At 37.6% G+C, this 14740-nt stretch overlaps 1 protein-coding gene across 3 annotated transcripts in view; it reads right to left on the reverse strand.

Moving 5' to 3' along the window:
- The window catches only part of KCNQ5 (potassium voltage-gated channel subfamily Q member 5), a 634869-nt gene that overhangs the window by 121024 nt on the left and 499105 nt on the right, over positions 1–14740 (reverse strand). For all 3 annotated transcript variants that reach the window (XM_051854552.2, XM_051854551.2, XM_051854550.2), the window contains exons 4-5: positions 7978–8153; positions 7567–7692 (exon numbers count right to left, since the gene is read on the reverse strand). In XM_051854552.2, coding sequence (XP_051710512.2) covers positions 7567–7692; positions 7978–8153 — 302 coding nt within the window. The remainder of the gene's footprint in view (positions 1–7566; positions 7693–7977; positions 8154–14740) is intronic.

Genomic DNA, 14740 nt, shown 5'->3' on the forward strand with positions numbered 1-14740 from the left:
CAATAGAATCAAAGCATTTTATGAAAAACCCACAGCCAGCATCCTATTGAATGGGGAAAAGTTGGAAGCATTTCCACTGAGATCTGGTACCAGACAGGGATGCCCACTGTCACTATTGCTATTCAATATAGTACTAGAACTTTTAGCCAGAGCCAATAGCAAGAAAAAGAAATTAAAGGGATACAAATTGAGAAGGAAGAAGTCAAACTATCCCTCTTTGCAGATGATATGATTCTTTATTTAGGGGATCCAAAGAACTTTACTAAGAGACTATTGGAACTCAGGGAAGAGTTTGGCAAAGTAGCAGGATATAAAATCAATGCACAAAAATAAACAGTCTTTGTTTGCACAGGCAATGCCATGGCTGAGAAAAAACTTCTAAGATCAATCCCATTCACAATAGCCATAGGCAGTCAAAGCCAAAATTAACAATTGGGATTATATTAAATTGAGAAGTTTCTGTACCGCAAAAGAAACAGTCAAGAAAGTGAAGAAGCAACCAACAGAATGAGAAAAAATATTTGCAAACTATGCAACTGATAAAGGATTAATAACCAGAATCTACAAATAGATCAAGAAACTCCACAACAACGAAACAAACAGCCCACTTAAGAGATGGGCCAAGGACCTCAGTAGACATTTTGTTTTGATAGGAAGAGTTAGACAGAGAGAGAGAGAGAGAGAGAGAGAAAGGTCTTCCTTGTTCCGTTGGTTCACCTCCTAAATGGCCGCCACGGCCGGTGCACTGCTCCAATCCGAAGCCAGGAGCCAGGTGGCACCTCCTGGTCTCGCATGCATGTTCAGGGCCCAAGCACTTGGGCCATCCTCCACTGCCTTCCCGGGCCACAGCAGAGAGCTGGTTTGGCAGAGGAGCAACTGGGACAGAATCCGGTGCCCCAACTGGGACTAGAACCCGGGGTGCCGGTGCCACAGGCAGAGGATTATCCAAGTGAGCTGCGGCACCGCCCTCAATAGACATTTTTTAAAAGAGGAAATCCAAATGGCCAACAGACACATGAAAAGATGTTCAGGCTCACTAGCCATCAGGGAAATGCAAATCTAAACCACAATGAGGTTTCACCTCACCCCAGTTAGAACGGCTTACATACAGAAATCTACCAACAACAGATGCTGGGGAGGATGTGGGGAAAAAGGGACACTAACCCACTGTTGGTGGGAATGCAAACTGGTTAAGCCAGTATGAAAGTCAGTCTGGAGATTCCTCAGAAACCTGAATATAACCCTACCATACAACCCAGACATCCCATTCCTTGGAATTTACACAAAGGAAATTAAATTGGCAAATAAAAGAGTTGTCTGCACCTCAGTGTTTATTGCAGCTCAATTCACAATAGCTAAGACATGGAATCAACCTAAATGCCCATCAATAGTAGACTGGATAAAGAAATTATGGGATATGTACTCTTTAGAATACTATATAGCAGTAAAAAAACGAAATACGTTCATTTACAACGAAATGCAGGAATCTGGAAAACACCATGCTGACTGAAATAAGCCAGTCCAAAAGGGACAATTATATGTTCTGCCTGATTGGTGACAACTAACCAAGCACCAAAAAGGAAACCTGTTGAAGTGAAATGGGCACTATGAGAAACAATGACTTGATCAGCCCTTGTCCTGTTGATGAACAACTTAATACTTTATCCCTTTTAGTATTTGTTTTAGTTGTTCTACTTGATACCATTGGTGGAACTCTTTAATTAACACACAATTATTCTTAAGTGTTTAAATTTAACTGAAAAGTGATACCTGGTGAATGTAAGAGTGGGAATAAGAGAGGGAGGAGATGTATAGTTTGGCACATACTCAGTTGGACTTGCCCCAAATGGTAGAGTTAGAAACATGCCAGGGGATTCCAATTCAATCCCATCAAGGTGGCATGTACCAATGCCATCTCACTAGTCCAAGTGATCAATTTCAGTTCATAATTGATCATAATGATAGGATTAAGAGTCAAAGGGATCACATAAACAAGACTAGTGTCTGCTAATACTAACTGATAGAATCAAAAAGGGAGAGAACAATCCAACATGGGAAGCGGGATACAGAGGAGACTCATAGAACGGCAGGTGTCCAAACAGTACTCTGGCCTCAGAATCAGCCCTTAAGGCATTCGGATCTGGTTAAAAAGCCCATGAGCATATTTCAGGCATGGAAAGCCAAGACACTGTGGCAAAAACAAACAAACAAACAAACAAACACCTAAATGAAAGATCTGTGTGAGTGAGATCTCAGCAGAAAGAACGGGCCATCAAAGAAGGAGGTACCTTTCTCTGAAGGGAGGAGAGTACTTCCACTTTTACTCTGGTCTTGTCTAAATAAGATCGGAGATGGCAAATTAAAGAGGCCACAGCCTTGGCAGCTCATGACAAGTGCCACAGGTGATTACTGACATCAGTAATAAGAGTGTCAATTTGTTAAGTTAACAACAGGAGTCACTGTGCACTTACTCCCCATGTAGGATCTCTGTCCTTAACATGTTGTACTATGTGAATTAACAGTAAAACTACTACTAATACAGTACTCCATTATACTTTGTGTTTCTGTTTGGGTGCAAACTGTTGAAATCTTTACTTAGTATATATTAGATTGATCTTCTCTATATAGATAATTGAAAATGAATCTTGATGAAGAATGGGACTGGAGAGGTAGTGGGAGATGGGATGTTTGTGGGTTGGAGGGAGGATATGGGGGAAAAAGCCACTATAATCGCTATGATCCAAAAGTTGTACTTTGGAAATTTATATTTATTAAATAAAAGTTCAAAAATGATAAAAGAAACATACCAGACACATGTAATTTATGGAGCATGTTTGGACTCTGGTCTTAAGAAAGTTATGTAAAAAATATATTGGATATTGTTATGACTTTTAAAAGTTATATTGGGACATTGGGTGTGATGGTTTATTATTCTTTTCTTAAATAGCTTATCTGTTGAGTACACTCTAAAGTATTTATATGTTGAAGTTATATGATATCTAGAGTTCACTTCAGAATATTCCATAAAAATAAAATGTATTTAGGAGATTGATGAAATTGCATGAACTGAAAGTTGATCTTTGTTGAAGTTTCATTACGAGTACATGAAAGTTTATTGATTTTTCTACTTCCACATAAACTTGCAAATTTTCATAATAAAAAGTTATACCTTAAAAAGTGGTATGACAGGTTCTATAGACAAACTATAACTTAGGCACTGGTCAAGCTATAGCTTTTTTCTTTTTCAATAGCATAATTAATTCCAGGTCAAGTGATGTAAACCCTTCTTTGCCTTCAAGCAACCTATATTGCTTGATTTTGAAGATGCAGTTACGCATGCTGGTTTGTAGTGGGTGTATTCATGTGAATAAGCTAAGAATGTCTGTTGGCAGATTTCCACAGCACAGTGTCATTTCCCTTTTAAGGAAGGATGACTCACACTGGCAATTTGTCAATTATCGCTTCATCTCCCCCTCCACAATTACCTCCTCTCTCCTCTCTTTCCCTTCCCCTCTCTTTCTCACTATTCGCTTTTCTATTCTCTCTAGGCTACTTCCTAGGAATCTCGTTTCAGATAATGAGAGGCCATATAACCCGTGCAGTCAATTTTGAACTAAAGGAGCAAAAGGTTTTTAAAAGTTACCTGTCAGCCTCCCCTGTGGTGGTGGTATCTGTAAGCTGAGATAGCTGTGGTAGGGAGCTCAGGGTATTAGCATTCCAAGTCATTCTTCCCGGCTCATGGTCAATTATGTGACACTAATAATGACCAAGATTTGCCTAGCATTTGACAAAGCACATCTCTTCATGTCCGAATCTCATTTCATACATCAGCAACACTGTATTTAGTTAATATTAACTCCATTCTACAGAGGTGTTAAATAATTACTTAATATCATGCCTCTGCTAACTCATAATGTTGGGGATGGAAACTAGGTCTCTTGATTCCAATTCTTCTGTTCTTTTCAAAATAGTATACATTCAATGTTTATAGCATAACATTTACTGAGAAGGAATGTCCAGAGCTACGAGTGAGACGACATTAAAGAATAGATGTTTTCTGAAGAAACAATCTCCCAAAGAGACTTAAGACGAATATACTTCATAAATGCCTAAAATTAAGTTAGACATAGTCTTATAGATGCTCATAAAATCTAGAGTTGTTTTGGAGGGGTATATGTATCCAAAGTTTTTGCTTGCAGATTGATAATACTCTTGAGTAGTTAGTAGCTGATGTGTTGATTCTCTAATGGCCAGGTACATTTTGATAGTATCAATCAAAACACTCATAGTAAAAAACAATTACTTTTATTTAACATAACAGCTCTGAGTTAGAAAATATCTTATCAGATGTCGTATAAAATGTTTTGTATTGGTGAAGCCAATGTAAGGAGTGTTGGTTCCCTGAAGAGTAAATGGTATTGTCAAGGAAGATAATTTTTTGTTCATAAATTTACATAATTTCTTATCTTTAGCTTTTCCAAGGGGATGAAACTCATGGCATGTATTTGGGATGTGTGAATTATTGAGTGCCAAGTTCACAACATTATATATGATTTGCCTTGAGGAAGACTGTTAAGCATTTCAGCATGAATTCTTTGCCCAATTCTAGCTGATATAAGAGCCTGCGACACACCCAATGTCATTACTTCAAGCACATGGTCTCAGGTGGAGTCTGGATTCAGATGCTTACTCAAGAGTAGATTTGCACTGTCTGCTGTGGTGTGCATTGTACAGAAATAGCAGTAAGTAGAAGGAGGAAAAGCTGACCTTCAACAACAAATCATTATTAGAAAAAATTACTTCAGGAAAATTTGACCTTACGTTATCTCAGAAAGAATATAAAGCAAATAAAAAGGATAAAAAATAATAACAGGAAAGAAAGAAAGATAATAAGAGGAAATAACTCCAGAAAAAACCCATTCTTAAGTTATTTCAGAATATATCTGAAGCAGTTAAGGAGGAAAATAAGATAGGAAATAACATTAAGTGGAGCTGTATCCAGCAACAGAACATTTTCTTTTCCAGGAGCTGCCAGTGCCTCTGCTTAGTACCTCTAGTGAGTGACCCCTGCTCACCCCTCTACTTTCTGCCATCAATGTCCTGTTAGTTACCACTTCAGAACAGCTTTTCATCACAACCTCAAATTCTCAAGCCCCTCTGTACTTGAACACAACAAAGCATATGGTTCCTTTGTGTTCCTTTTGTTAAAAAGGTGTTCCCACTAACACCCACAGATCACTACACCATTAGCCACCATCTTTGGGCACTTGCCCTGGTCTTGGTACCAGGCCCTTTATTTACCTTTCTCACCCAATAGGCTAGGTATTGCTATTCACTACTATGGAACTATTTTCAGGGACCAAAGTTATTTGAAACTTATTGGCCTTGAACAATATTACTAACACTATAGTTTCCTACCAAAAGTTGGTTTTGAGGACAGTCTTCACCATGTTAATGAAATGAATTTAGTATGTATTATTTGAAATTCACTGGGACATTATATCTGTAGCACACGAAATGCAATTTGAAACTTAATGTTGAGTCTCTGGGCTCTTTCAATAAAATGGGATTTCCTTCTTTCACCAAGGCCTAGCACTTAGAGATACTCCAATTTGGGGTATGTTCGGGATACTGCCATACTTAAGATGTCTGCTATATGAACATGGGCACTTTTTTTTTTTACTAAAACATACAGCCATTTATTTCACTAAGGTCTTGATTAACATATAATAAAAGGCATAATAGCCTAAATTTATTTTATTTAAAATTAGAGACTTACTATATGTTCTTTATATAATGAATGGAAATAATAAGCCTACTTGCTTTTTTCTGCCTTTTTAGACTTCAGACACTTTCAATAATGGGCCAGTTGACATCAGCAATCCCACTTGGGATCAACAAGGCCTTTTTCATTCCTAGAAGCCTAATGTCTGAGGATATTTTTACTATCTTACCAAAACTACATTTCTTTAAAAATAGAAACATAACTAGGCCACTCAGGAGCCTGGTAAGTGCAGGTTAAACATCCATCAAGATAGCACTACTGAAATAAAAATCAATGAAAAATATATTGCTTTTTCCTGAAAGATGACCTCTAAAACCCTGTTATATGGGTTATTTTGGCAAAAGAAACAAGCTGGTGACTTAAGTGGGAGGTATATTAAGAGTTGCCCACACACTTTTTAACACACAATATAGCAATTCTTATTAGTAATAAGGAAAAGAGGAAGACCGATGGAAAAATGATAAAGCACTAAACTCACCGACTACATCTCAGTGGGAAAAGGTACACCTGGGTGCCTCAGTAATTTAAATATACTACAATTTTCCAAGAAAAGCAAAGAATGAATCTGAGTCCAAACCATTGCTGTGAAGGCTGGGATGGTAAACTCTCTCTCCTCTGTTAGCAAGAAAAGCCTCCTGTTTTCTCAGTTTACACAGCTTATCCCAGCATTGGTAACAGATTTCCATTTGCTCTCTACATATAAAAAACTCTTGATCAGATGACTGCTTTCTTTCAAGTTTCTACTCTCCTCTTTTCAAAATATTCATTATTACTTGTGATGACAGAAGAGATGTCAGAAGCTAAATCATTTAATGACCAGAATGCAATGGCACAGTCTCATACACATTTATTCGGATAACTAAGAAAAAAAATCTCCATCTTTGAATGTATTACTGATTTTTATCCATTTTATTGCTATGTAACTAACCAATATACCACATTCTGCTTAATACAGCCCTGACAAATTTTACTTGTGGTGGGCACGAGTTCCAGGTTTTGCTGATGAGATTTTGATGAGTAGTAGAACAACACAACTAGTATCTCATATCTGTGTTCCATGAAACAAAGAAACAGGATCAGTGTTTTCACCACAGTTTAAGAAAATGACATATTTTTATTTTGGTAACAATCTAGCACTCAAGGAATATTAATGATGATTTATAAGATAAGGTTACTTTGTTGGACCAAAGAGACTGGGAATTTTTTTACACAATTATAAATGTTGGATATTTTCATATAACTTCCTTTCAAATGTGTTAAAGGAAGAAAATAAAAAGAAATATAATTTATATATTGCACAAAGCATTCCCATATCCTGTGACATTCTCAGTGGGGTACAAATTCCAATGACTGTTACAAGTTTTTTGATGATGGAGGGGGAACTTTCGCCTCCAAGTAAAACTACGTGTTGCTCAGAGTAAGCCTGCTGAGGTTACTGGATTATGGTTATATGGGGCTCTGTACCTTTCATGGTCTTGGATCTATTTTACAACTCTGGAAGTTGTAGCAATGCAAAAACAATTCTGAACTTTATCATGTAAATAGATTACATCTAGTGGAGATTCAGCTGACTTCCCTCCCATACCATGGAAGATGACACTTTTGCCCCTCTACCTTCATTTCAGTATTCCTGAATGTGTGTATTTTCACATAACTCTGCTTTGCACATGAACATTTTTACTGAGACCATCTATGGGGACCATACTTTGTATTCAAAGGAAACATTTCAGAACACACAGTAAAAAAAAAAAAAAAAAAAAAAAAAGATTTTTTATACTTACTGTGCCCCACCAGAGAGCATCTGCATATGTAGAAAACTCTTTATTGGCATCCTTTTCCACCAGATAGACAAGGAAAGATGAAAAAATGAGAACCAAAAATCCTATGTACCAAGCTGTGATTAATTCCTAGACATAAAAGGAATGAAATATTTTTAGAGGCAAAAATCTTCCAAAAGGTAAAAAAAACTTAGAAAAATGAAGAACAAGTTTATGCACAGTTTCACTCACTTTACTACTTCTTGGATATTTATGATGGCTTTAAAAATAATCTGTTATACATCATGACCTCAAAGTACTTTACCCAATTTCTGTAATGACTAAAGCTGACTTCTGAAAGGTTAATCAAATATTGCAGCAAGCCATGAAAAAGTTGCAAAATTTTGTTTCCAAAACTCAGAAAGCCAAGTTTACCTTGCTGTGGGCATAAACCACTGAACCTAATAATTTCCAAGTGCCTCCCCTTCGGTCCATGCGCACCATACGGAGGATCTGCAGGAAACGGAGACTTCTGAGTGCGGACGTGGCAAAAATATTACCCTGAGTTTTTGCAGAAACAACTGCTATTGAAGCGATAAGAACAATGGTATCTGAAAAAGACAAGTTGAAACAGCCATAAATAGCATGACTAGAACTTTTTGTTTCTCAAAACGATATTTCCAACAGGTTCACTTTGACTTATTTGGGGCACAAAGAGACACTGAACCCCCACCTTGCCTACTGCTGCTTGGGCTCTGTGATGACTGGGGAATGAAAAGACAGAAGCCAGGACCCACCTACTGCTTTCTGATCTCTTCACCACCCTATGTTTTATCTACGAGATTTTGAATCATGTAGTATTTAATCTTTAACCAACTGGACAATGGCCTTCAGAAAGTTCAGGGTTTCAGGGAGCCTTGGGACTGGGGGACAGCTTTCTGCACAATCCTGGTTTCATTAGGATTCCTGTCAGAAGGAAGGAGCTATTGCCTCTGTCTCTAACTCCACGGCTCCTGGGTTATGTCACAGAGGTATCATAGACTGCCCAGCCATAAAAGTGGCACTTGATTTAATGTCTCTTGTTTCTTTGCCAAGGGAGTTTATTATCGCCGTTATGCCCAAAATCCACTAATGTAGAGTCTGCAATTTTAAATACCACTTAATAAAGGTATCAATTAAGTTGAATACTCCATGCTGTCAGTACAGAGTACTCTTTCCACCTGTCTGTCAATTACTTGTGAATGTGGTGCACAAATTCAATAATATCACATTTGTTACAATGAAGTATATAATTACAGACACTGCATTGCATGGGAACGGATATTTAGTGTTTGACACATTGACATTTGGCTTAAAAATATCTGCTCTTCTGTAAGCAAAGGAGACAAAGAGAGCTAATGAAAGCTGAGAAAAGAGAAGACAGGTCTCAGTTGCTCTGAGTCAACATCCGAGTGATGGGATATAGGTTTTGAAATGAGAGAAGTGAAATGGGGATGAATGGCCTCTTGTACAATTTTCTTTCTTTCTTTTTTTTTTTTTTAAGATTTATTTTATTTATTAGAAAGACAGAGTTACAGACAGAGAGAGAGGTCTTCCACCTATTGGTTCACTCCCCAGATGGCCGCAATGGCCAGAGCTGTGCTGATCCGAAGCCAGGAGCCTTAATGACATATCCCATGTTCTCTTTTGGTCCTTGCAAGCAAGGGAATAAGGTTGTGGCAGAAAAAGGGAACGTGGTGTGGTTTCCCCATTTCTTCTGCCTTTGGTCCCTGCTCCTTTTGCAAAGTTTCCAACAGTGCTATCTTGGGACAGAGCATCTGTAGGTTCACAACCTCTGGTTGAAAGCGCTGCTTTGAGAAGGACTCAGGGAAAAATTTGCCCTTTTTGTTGGAAAAGAAGTGGTGGTTACTAACGAAAACTTCATACTTTGGATCTGGATTTTTTGCTCCTTTCTTCTTGGTAAGACACCAGCTGCTTAAGAAATAAGGATGATTTAGTTCACCCATTTAACTGATAAGAGGAGTATTTTGAGAGGTGCAATCTCTTTGCAAAATGGGTCAAATGCATGAATGCCCATAGCATACTAAATATGTTTGTAAATAAACTTATGACATGAATGCTTAATGCTTCCTCTGTGAAACAGAGACTGTGATAATTGAATACGTGCTTATTTTGAATATGAATGCCTAACTTTATTACTTGGGTTATATTCCAGTATTAGTTTCTTAATCAAGAACTCTGTCTGTTTTATCTTGTCCCATGGTCTTAAATTCTGAGATTTTTATTTATGTTTTGATTTCTAGGTCAATACATTGTGATGTTATGACGTAAGAAACAGAGCTGAAAAAAAAATCAGATTGACATTAACATCCTCAAATACAATTTCTTCCCTGCTGTAAGTAGACTACACACAACTGGGCTCCACACTCCAAAAAGGAGTGCCACTTCAAAGGTTTTGCATCTGTAGTGTTTCTGTGATCCTTGGGATTAACTGTTGTATGAATATGTAGTCACCATTTGGATGAACCTTCTTGCTGTGTTGAGGAAGGCTTGGTCTGCTGTGGTGACTGATATCTTCTGAGTCACTTGTTACGTGGAGAGGGCAGGCTGGTGGTTAGCAGTGCAAGGGCCAGCTGCAGGGCTTTTTCCTATCAAATCTAAATTCTATGTGACTTCGTGGATAGAGAGAGCCACAAATGCATCCTCAAGTTACTGCCCTTGACAGCTGTTAGAAATGAAGGAACAGCATGTGTTGACCCAGACACCAAATACATATTTTAAGTGCATAAAAGCCAGTTGCAAAACAGTACACATAATGTGATCTTATTGTAATAAAAATATAAATTAGTCTATGGTGAAGAAAACCAAACGAGCGTATACATAGATCACCACATTAATTATCTCTAGAGGTAAAGAGTTGGGGTGCTATGTAGATACAGGGACTCTTTACTTTCCAGATGATGAATTTCTGTAATGTTCAAATGTCCTAACAATGAGCATGTCTCTTAGAATCAGAGAAAACATGTAGAGAAAGGGTTATGTGCAAGAACATTCATGGTTTTCACCTTTAGAGGGATTTACTTTTGAAACTAGTGATTTGCAGCCAAAGAGATATTACTTATACAGTCCTGCTAGATATATATTTGCTTTTATTTAATTGTAATCCTGCATCCTCCCCAGATACAATTAACAAGATAAAATATTTCATTTATTGCATTAAGATATTTGAAATAATAGAAACAAGTAAGTGTCTAGGAAAGGTACAGAAAATACTTAACTACTGTGCTTGGTATTTTCTTTAGTTCTATTTTCTTTTGCAAACATTATCTTATTTAATTCTTCAGACAATCTTGTTGAGTTAAGCATTTTAAAGGTTCCATTTTACAGATGAAAAAAGTGAGATGTAAAAATCATATATTGCGGCTGGCGCCGTGGCTCAATAGGCTAATCCTCCACCTAGCGGTGCCGGCACACCGGGTTCTAGTCCCGGTCGGGGTGCTGGATTCTTTTCTGGTTGCCCCTCTTCCAGGCCAGCTCTCTGCTGTGCCCCGGGAAGGCAGTGGAGGATGGCCCAAGTGCTTGGGCCCTGCACCCCATGGGAGACCAGGAGAAGCACCTGGCTCCTGCCTTCGGATCAGCGTGGTGCGCCGGCTGCAGCGCGCCAGCCATGGTGGCCATTGGAGGGTGAACCAATGGCAAAAGGAAGACCTTTCTCTCTGTCTCTCTCTCTCACTATCCACTCTGCCTGTCAAAAAAAAAAAATCATATATTGCTCTCTCTGTCTGTAACTCAGTCTCTCAAATAAATAAATTTTAAAAAAATAATATATTATATAGTTATTTTTAAAAATCACTTTACTGATCTGTTAGATCACAGCATAAAATATGATATAAAGTTAAATCATTAGAGAAAACCTAGAGAAAGTAAAAGGAATACTGTTTTTGAGACAATTTAAAAAATTACACACACAGCAAACCATAATCTAAATGTCTGAAATCACAAAGTATGCAAAAAAACCCCCACAGATTTGATTTAATATCCTCATTGTAATTCAGATCACAGGACAAAGTCAGAGTTCAGTAAAATGAAATCACAGATGAGCAACGAAATGGCAAACAGTGAATGCAGTCACAAAATGTTTCTGGTTGGATTACAGTCATCAACTGGAATTTTGCTGTCAGTCTCACCTAGAATATTTCTAAGGCAAATAGTTTAGAAGTTATGATTATTATTTATTTTTATTTTATGTATACATTTATTAATTTCTATAATGGAGGTTGTATAGGATTATATCATGGTTATGTTCAATAATGTGTCCCAAATGTCTAGAAGACTGCATGAAACATGGAACTTATATAATGAACTTTGATTAATGAGCACCAAAATGTAGTTTGAGCTTTGTTCTCTTACTACATCAATGACTTAATAACTGGAATAACAATCTGAAATATTCTTTTTAATCAAAGAATCGATTCAATACTTGGCATTGAATTTTATTGCAATATACTAGCTATGGCTATCCTCATTGGAATTTACCAAAAAAAAACTTCCTTAAGATTTAGAATATAAATCTATGCATTAAGTTGGAAGGGTAACCTAAACTGTGTACATAGTCACTTATCTAAAATGTTTTTTGAAACACAAGTACTTTATTTTTAGTTGAGATATCTATATTTTAGTATAAGATAGGAAGGATAGAGAATGCTTGAAGTTCATTGGCTTCGGGATCATATTGTTTATCTACTCATATATTAAGCAGTCAGTGCTAACCATTATATTGGCCACTTGTATTGAGAATGCACATTAATTCTTTCCATTTAGCCATAATTTATCACATTATCACAGTGTTAAATGTTTGATGCACATCAGTGTTTCTTTTTTAAGATTTATTTAGTTATTTCAGAGGCAGAGTAACAGACAGAGAGAGCTAAAGAGAGAGAGAGAGAGAGAGAGAGAGAGAGATCTTCTATCTGCTGGTTCACTCTCCAAATGGCAACAATGGCTGGAGCTGGGCTGATCCAAAGCCAGGATCCAGGAGCTTTTTTCAGTCTCCCATGCTGGCACAGGGGCCCAAACACTCAGACCATCTTCCACTGTTTTCCCAGGCCATGGCAGAGAGCTGAATCAGAAGAGGAGCAGCTGGGACATGAACTGGTGATCATATGGGACGCTGGTGTTGCATGTGAGGCTTAGCTTAATACACCACAGAGCTGACCCCTCAGTGGTTGTTAATGGGGGCAGTTTTTCCTTCTAGGGGTCCATTGGCAAAGTCTGGAGTCATATTTGGCTGTCATAACTGGGGAGGGCGTTGTTGCTGGCCTTGAGTAGTGGAGGTTGAGTTGCTGCTCAACATCCTATGATTCCATGGACAGCCCTCAGAACAAAGAATAACTCAGCTCCAAATGTCTACAGTGCTAAGGATGAGAAACTTTGATGTGCACTATTTTATTTGATACCTTAAACAACCCTGTGCAGCACATAGTATTACAACCACTTCTTTCTCAGAAATGGAGCAATTGAGACTTCTGGCGATTAAGTAACCAGGGTTCCACAACAATAAACAGCTGAGCTGTTTCTTACTTGACTCCAAAGTTATGCTTTTAGGAGTTACGGTATTCTACTCCTTGGATAATGAAAATCCACGTGGGATAGAGGTGGGGACAGGGAGAGAAAAGGTGGGGAAAGCAGGTGAGCAACAAATCAAGAATAAACGGTAACTTCATAATGTCTTCAGGGAAGAGTGAAGTTGCAAGTCAGATAAAGCAGAAAACAAAATGATGCTAAGAACAGACGGTACTTTTATGGATACATCAAGAGAAAATGGGACTACAGAAAGAAATAGAACTCCTAATAATGAAGGAGATACACCAAATTGCACAAAAAAATCCTGTAATCCTCAGCTCTTAAAATCTACCTCTCTCAGGGGCCGGCGCTGTGGCGTAGCAGGTAAAGCTGCTGTCTGCAGTGTTGGCATCCCATATGGGTGCCAGTTCAAATTCTGGCTGCTCCATTTCTGATCCAGCTCTCTGCTATGGCTTGAGAAAACAGTGGAAGATGGCCCAAGTCCTTGGGCCCCTGCACCCATGTGGGAGATCTGGAAGAAGCTCCTGGCTTCAGATTGGCACAGCTCTGGCTGTTACAGCCAACTGGGGAATGAACCAGCAGATGGAAGATTCTCATCCTCTCTCTCTCTCTCTCTCTCTCTCTGCCTCTCCTTCTCTCTCTGAATAACTTGACTTTCAAATAAATAAATAAATAAATAAATCTTTAAAAAAAATCTATCTCTCCCAAAGGGGGCACATATGGACAAGTTGGGAAATAATGAAGAAATAGTAGTTATTGATTATATACAATTCAGTAGAAATGTGAAATATAGACTTATAAGGCATTAGGAAGTAGGCTCATAAATTTTCTGAATCACTTAGAATGATTTGTGGATGGATGCTTGAGATTTCGGGAGACTGCAAAGATTTGAACAAAGCAATTCCTATAATCATGTTTAAAACACACAGGGACTGAGAAAGACCTCATTATTAGACTTCAGTGAAACTTTATTAGAGTATTATTTAGTAAGCAAAATCAATATGAACTGATCACCCTGGATCCTGTAAAAAGGGATTAATCACTGAAATACCAAAAGCCTTTATTACAAGGTATATTCACATCTAAAGCACCTAATCATAGACCCAAGGATTGGGTTAAAGCAAGGTCTATTGTACATCTGAATTTGGCTGGCTGTGTTTTGTTGCTACAATTACGCTATATAATGCATCTATTGGAAGATATAACTTGGCTCAATTTAAAACCATAATGAGGAGAACTAAATCATATGGATTAAACAAAGCATAGTTGAAAACCTTTTTTTCCTATTGTTTTGAATTTTAACTGACATAAAAATTGTACATATTTATGGGATACTATGTGATGTCTCAATACATGAAAAAACTGCAATGTTCAAATTAGGGTAAACACATCTATTTCTCAAACACATATTATTTATTTATGATGAAACATTAAAAATACTATTCTAGTTTTTTTAAGAAAAATATACAGCACAATACCATTATCTATAGTTATCCTACTGTGCAATAGATCTTTCTCTTTTCTTTTTTTTTAATTTTTTTTTTTATTTTTGACAGGCAGAGTGGACAGTGAGAGGAGAGAGAGAGAGAGAGAGAGAGAGAGAGAGAGAGAAAGG

Source organism: Oryctolagus cuniculus, chromosome 5 (genome assembly GCF_964237555.1).
Source record: "Oryctolagus cuniculus chromosome 5, mOryCun1.1, whole genome shotgun sequence".
Lineage (NCBI taxonomy): Eukaryota > Metazoa > Chordata > Mammalia > Lagomorpha > Leporidae > Oryctolagus > Oryctolagus cuniculus.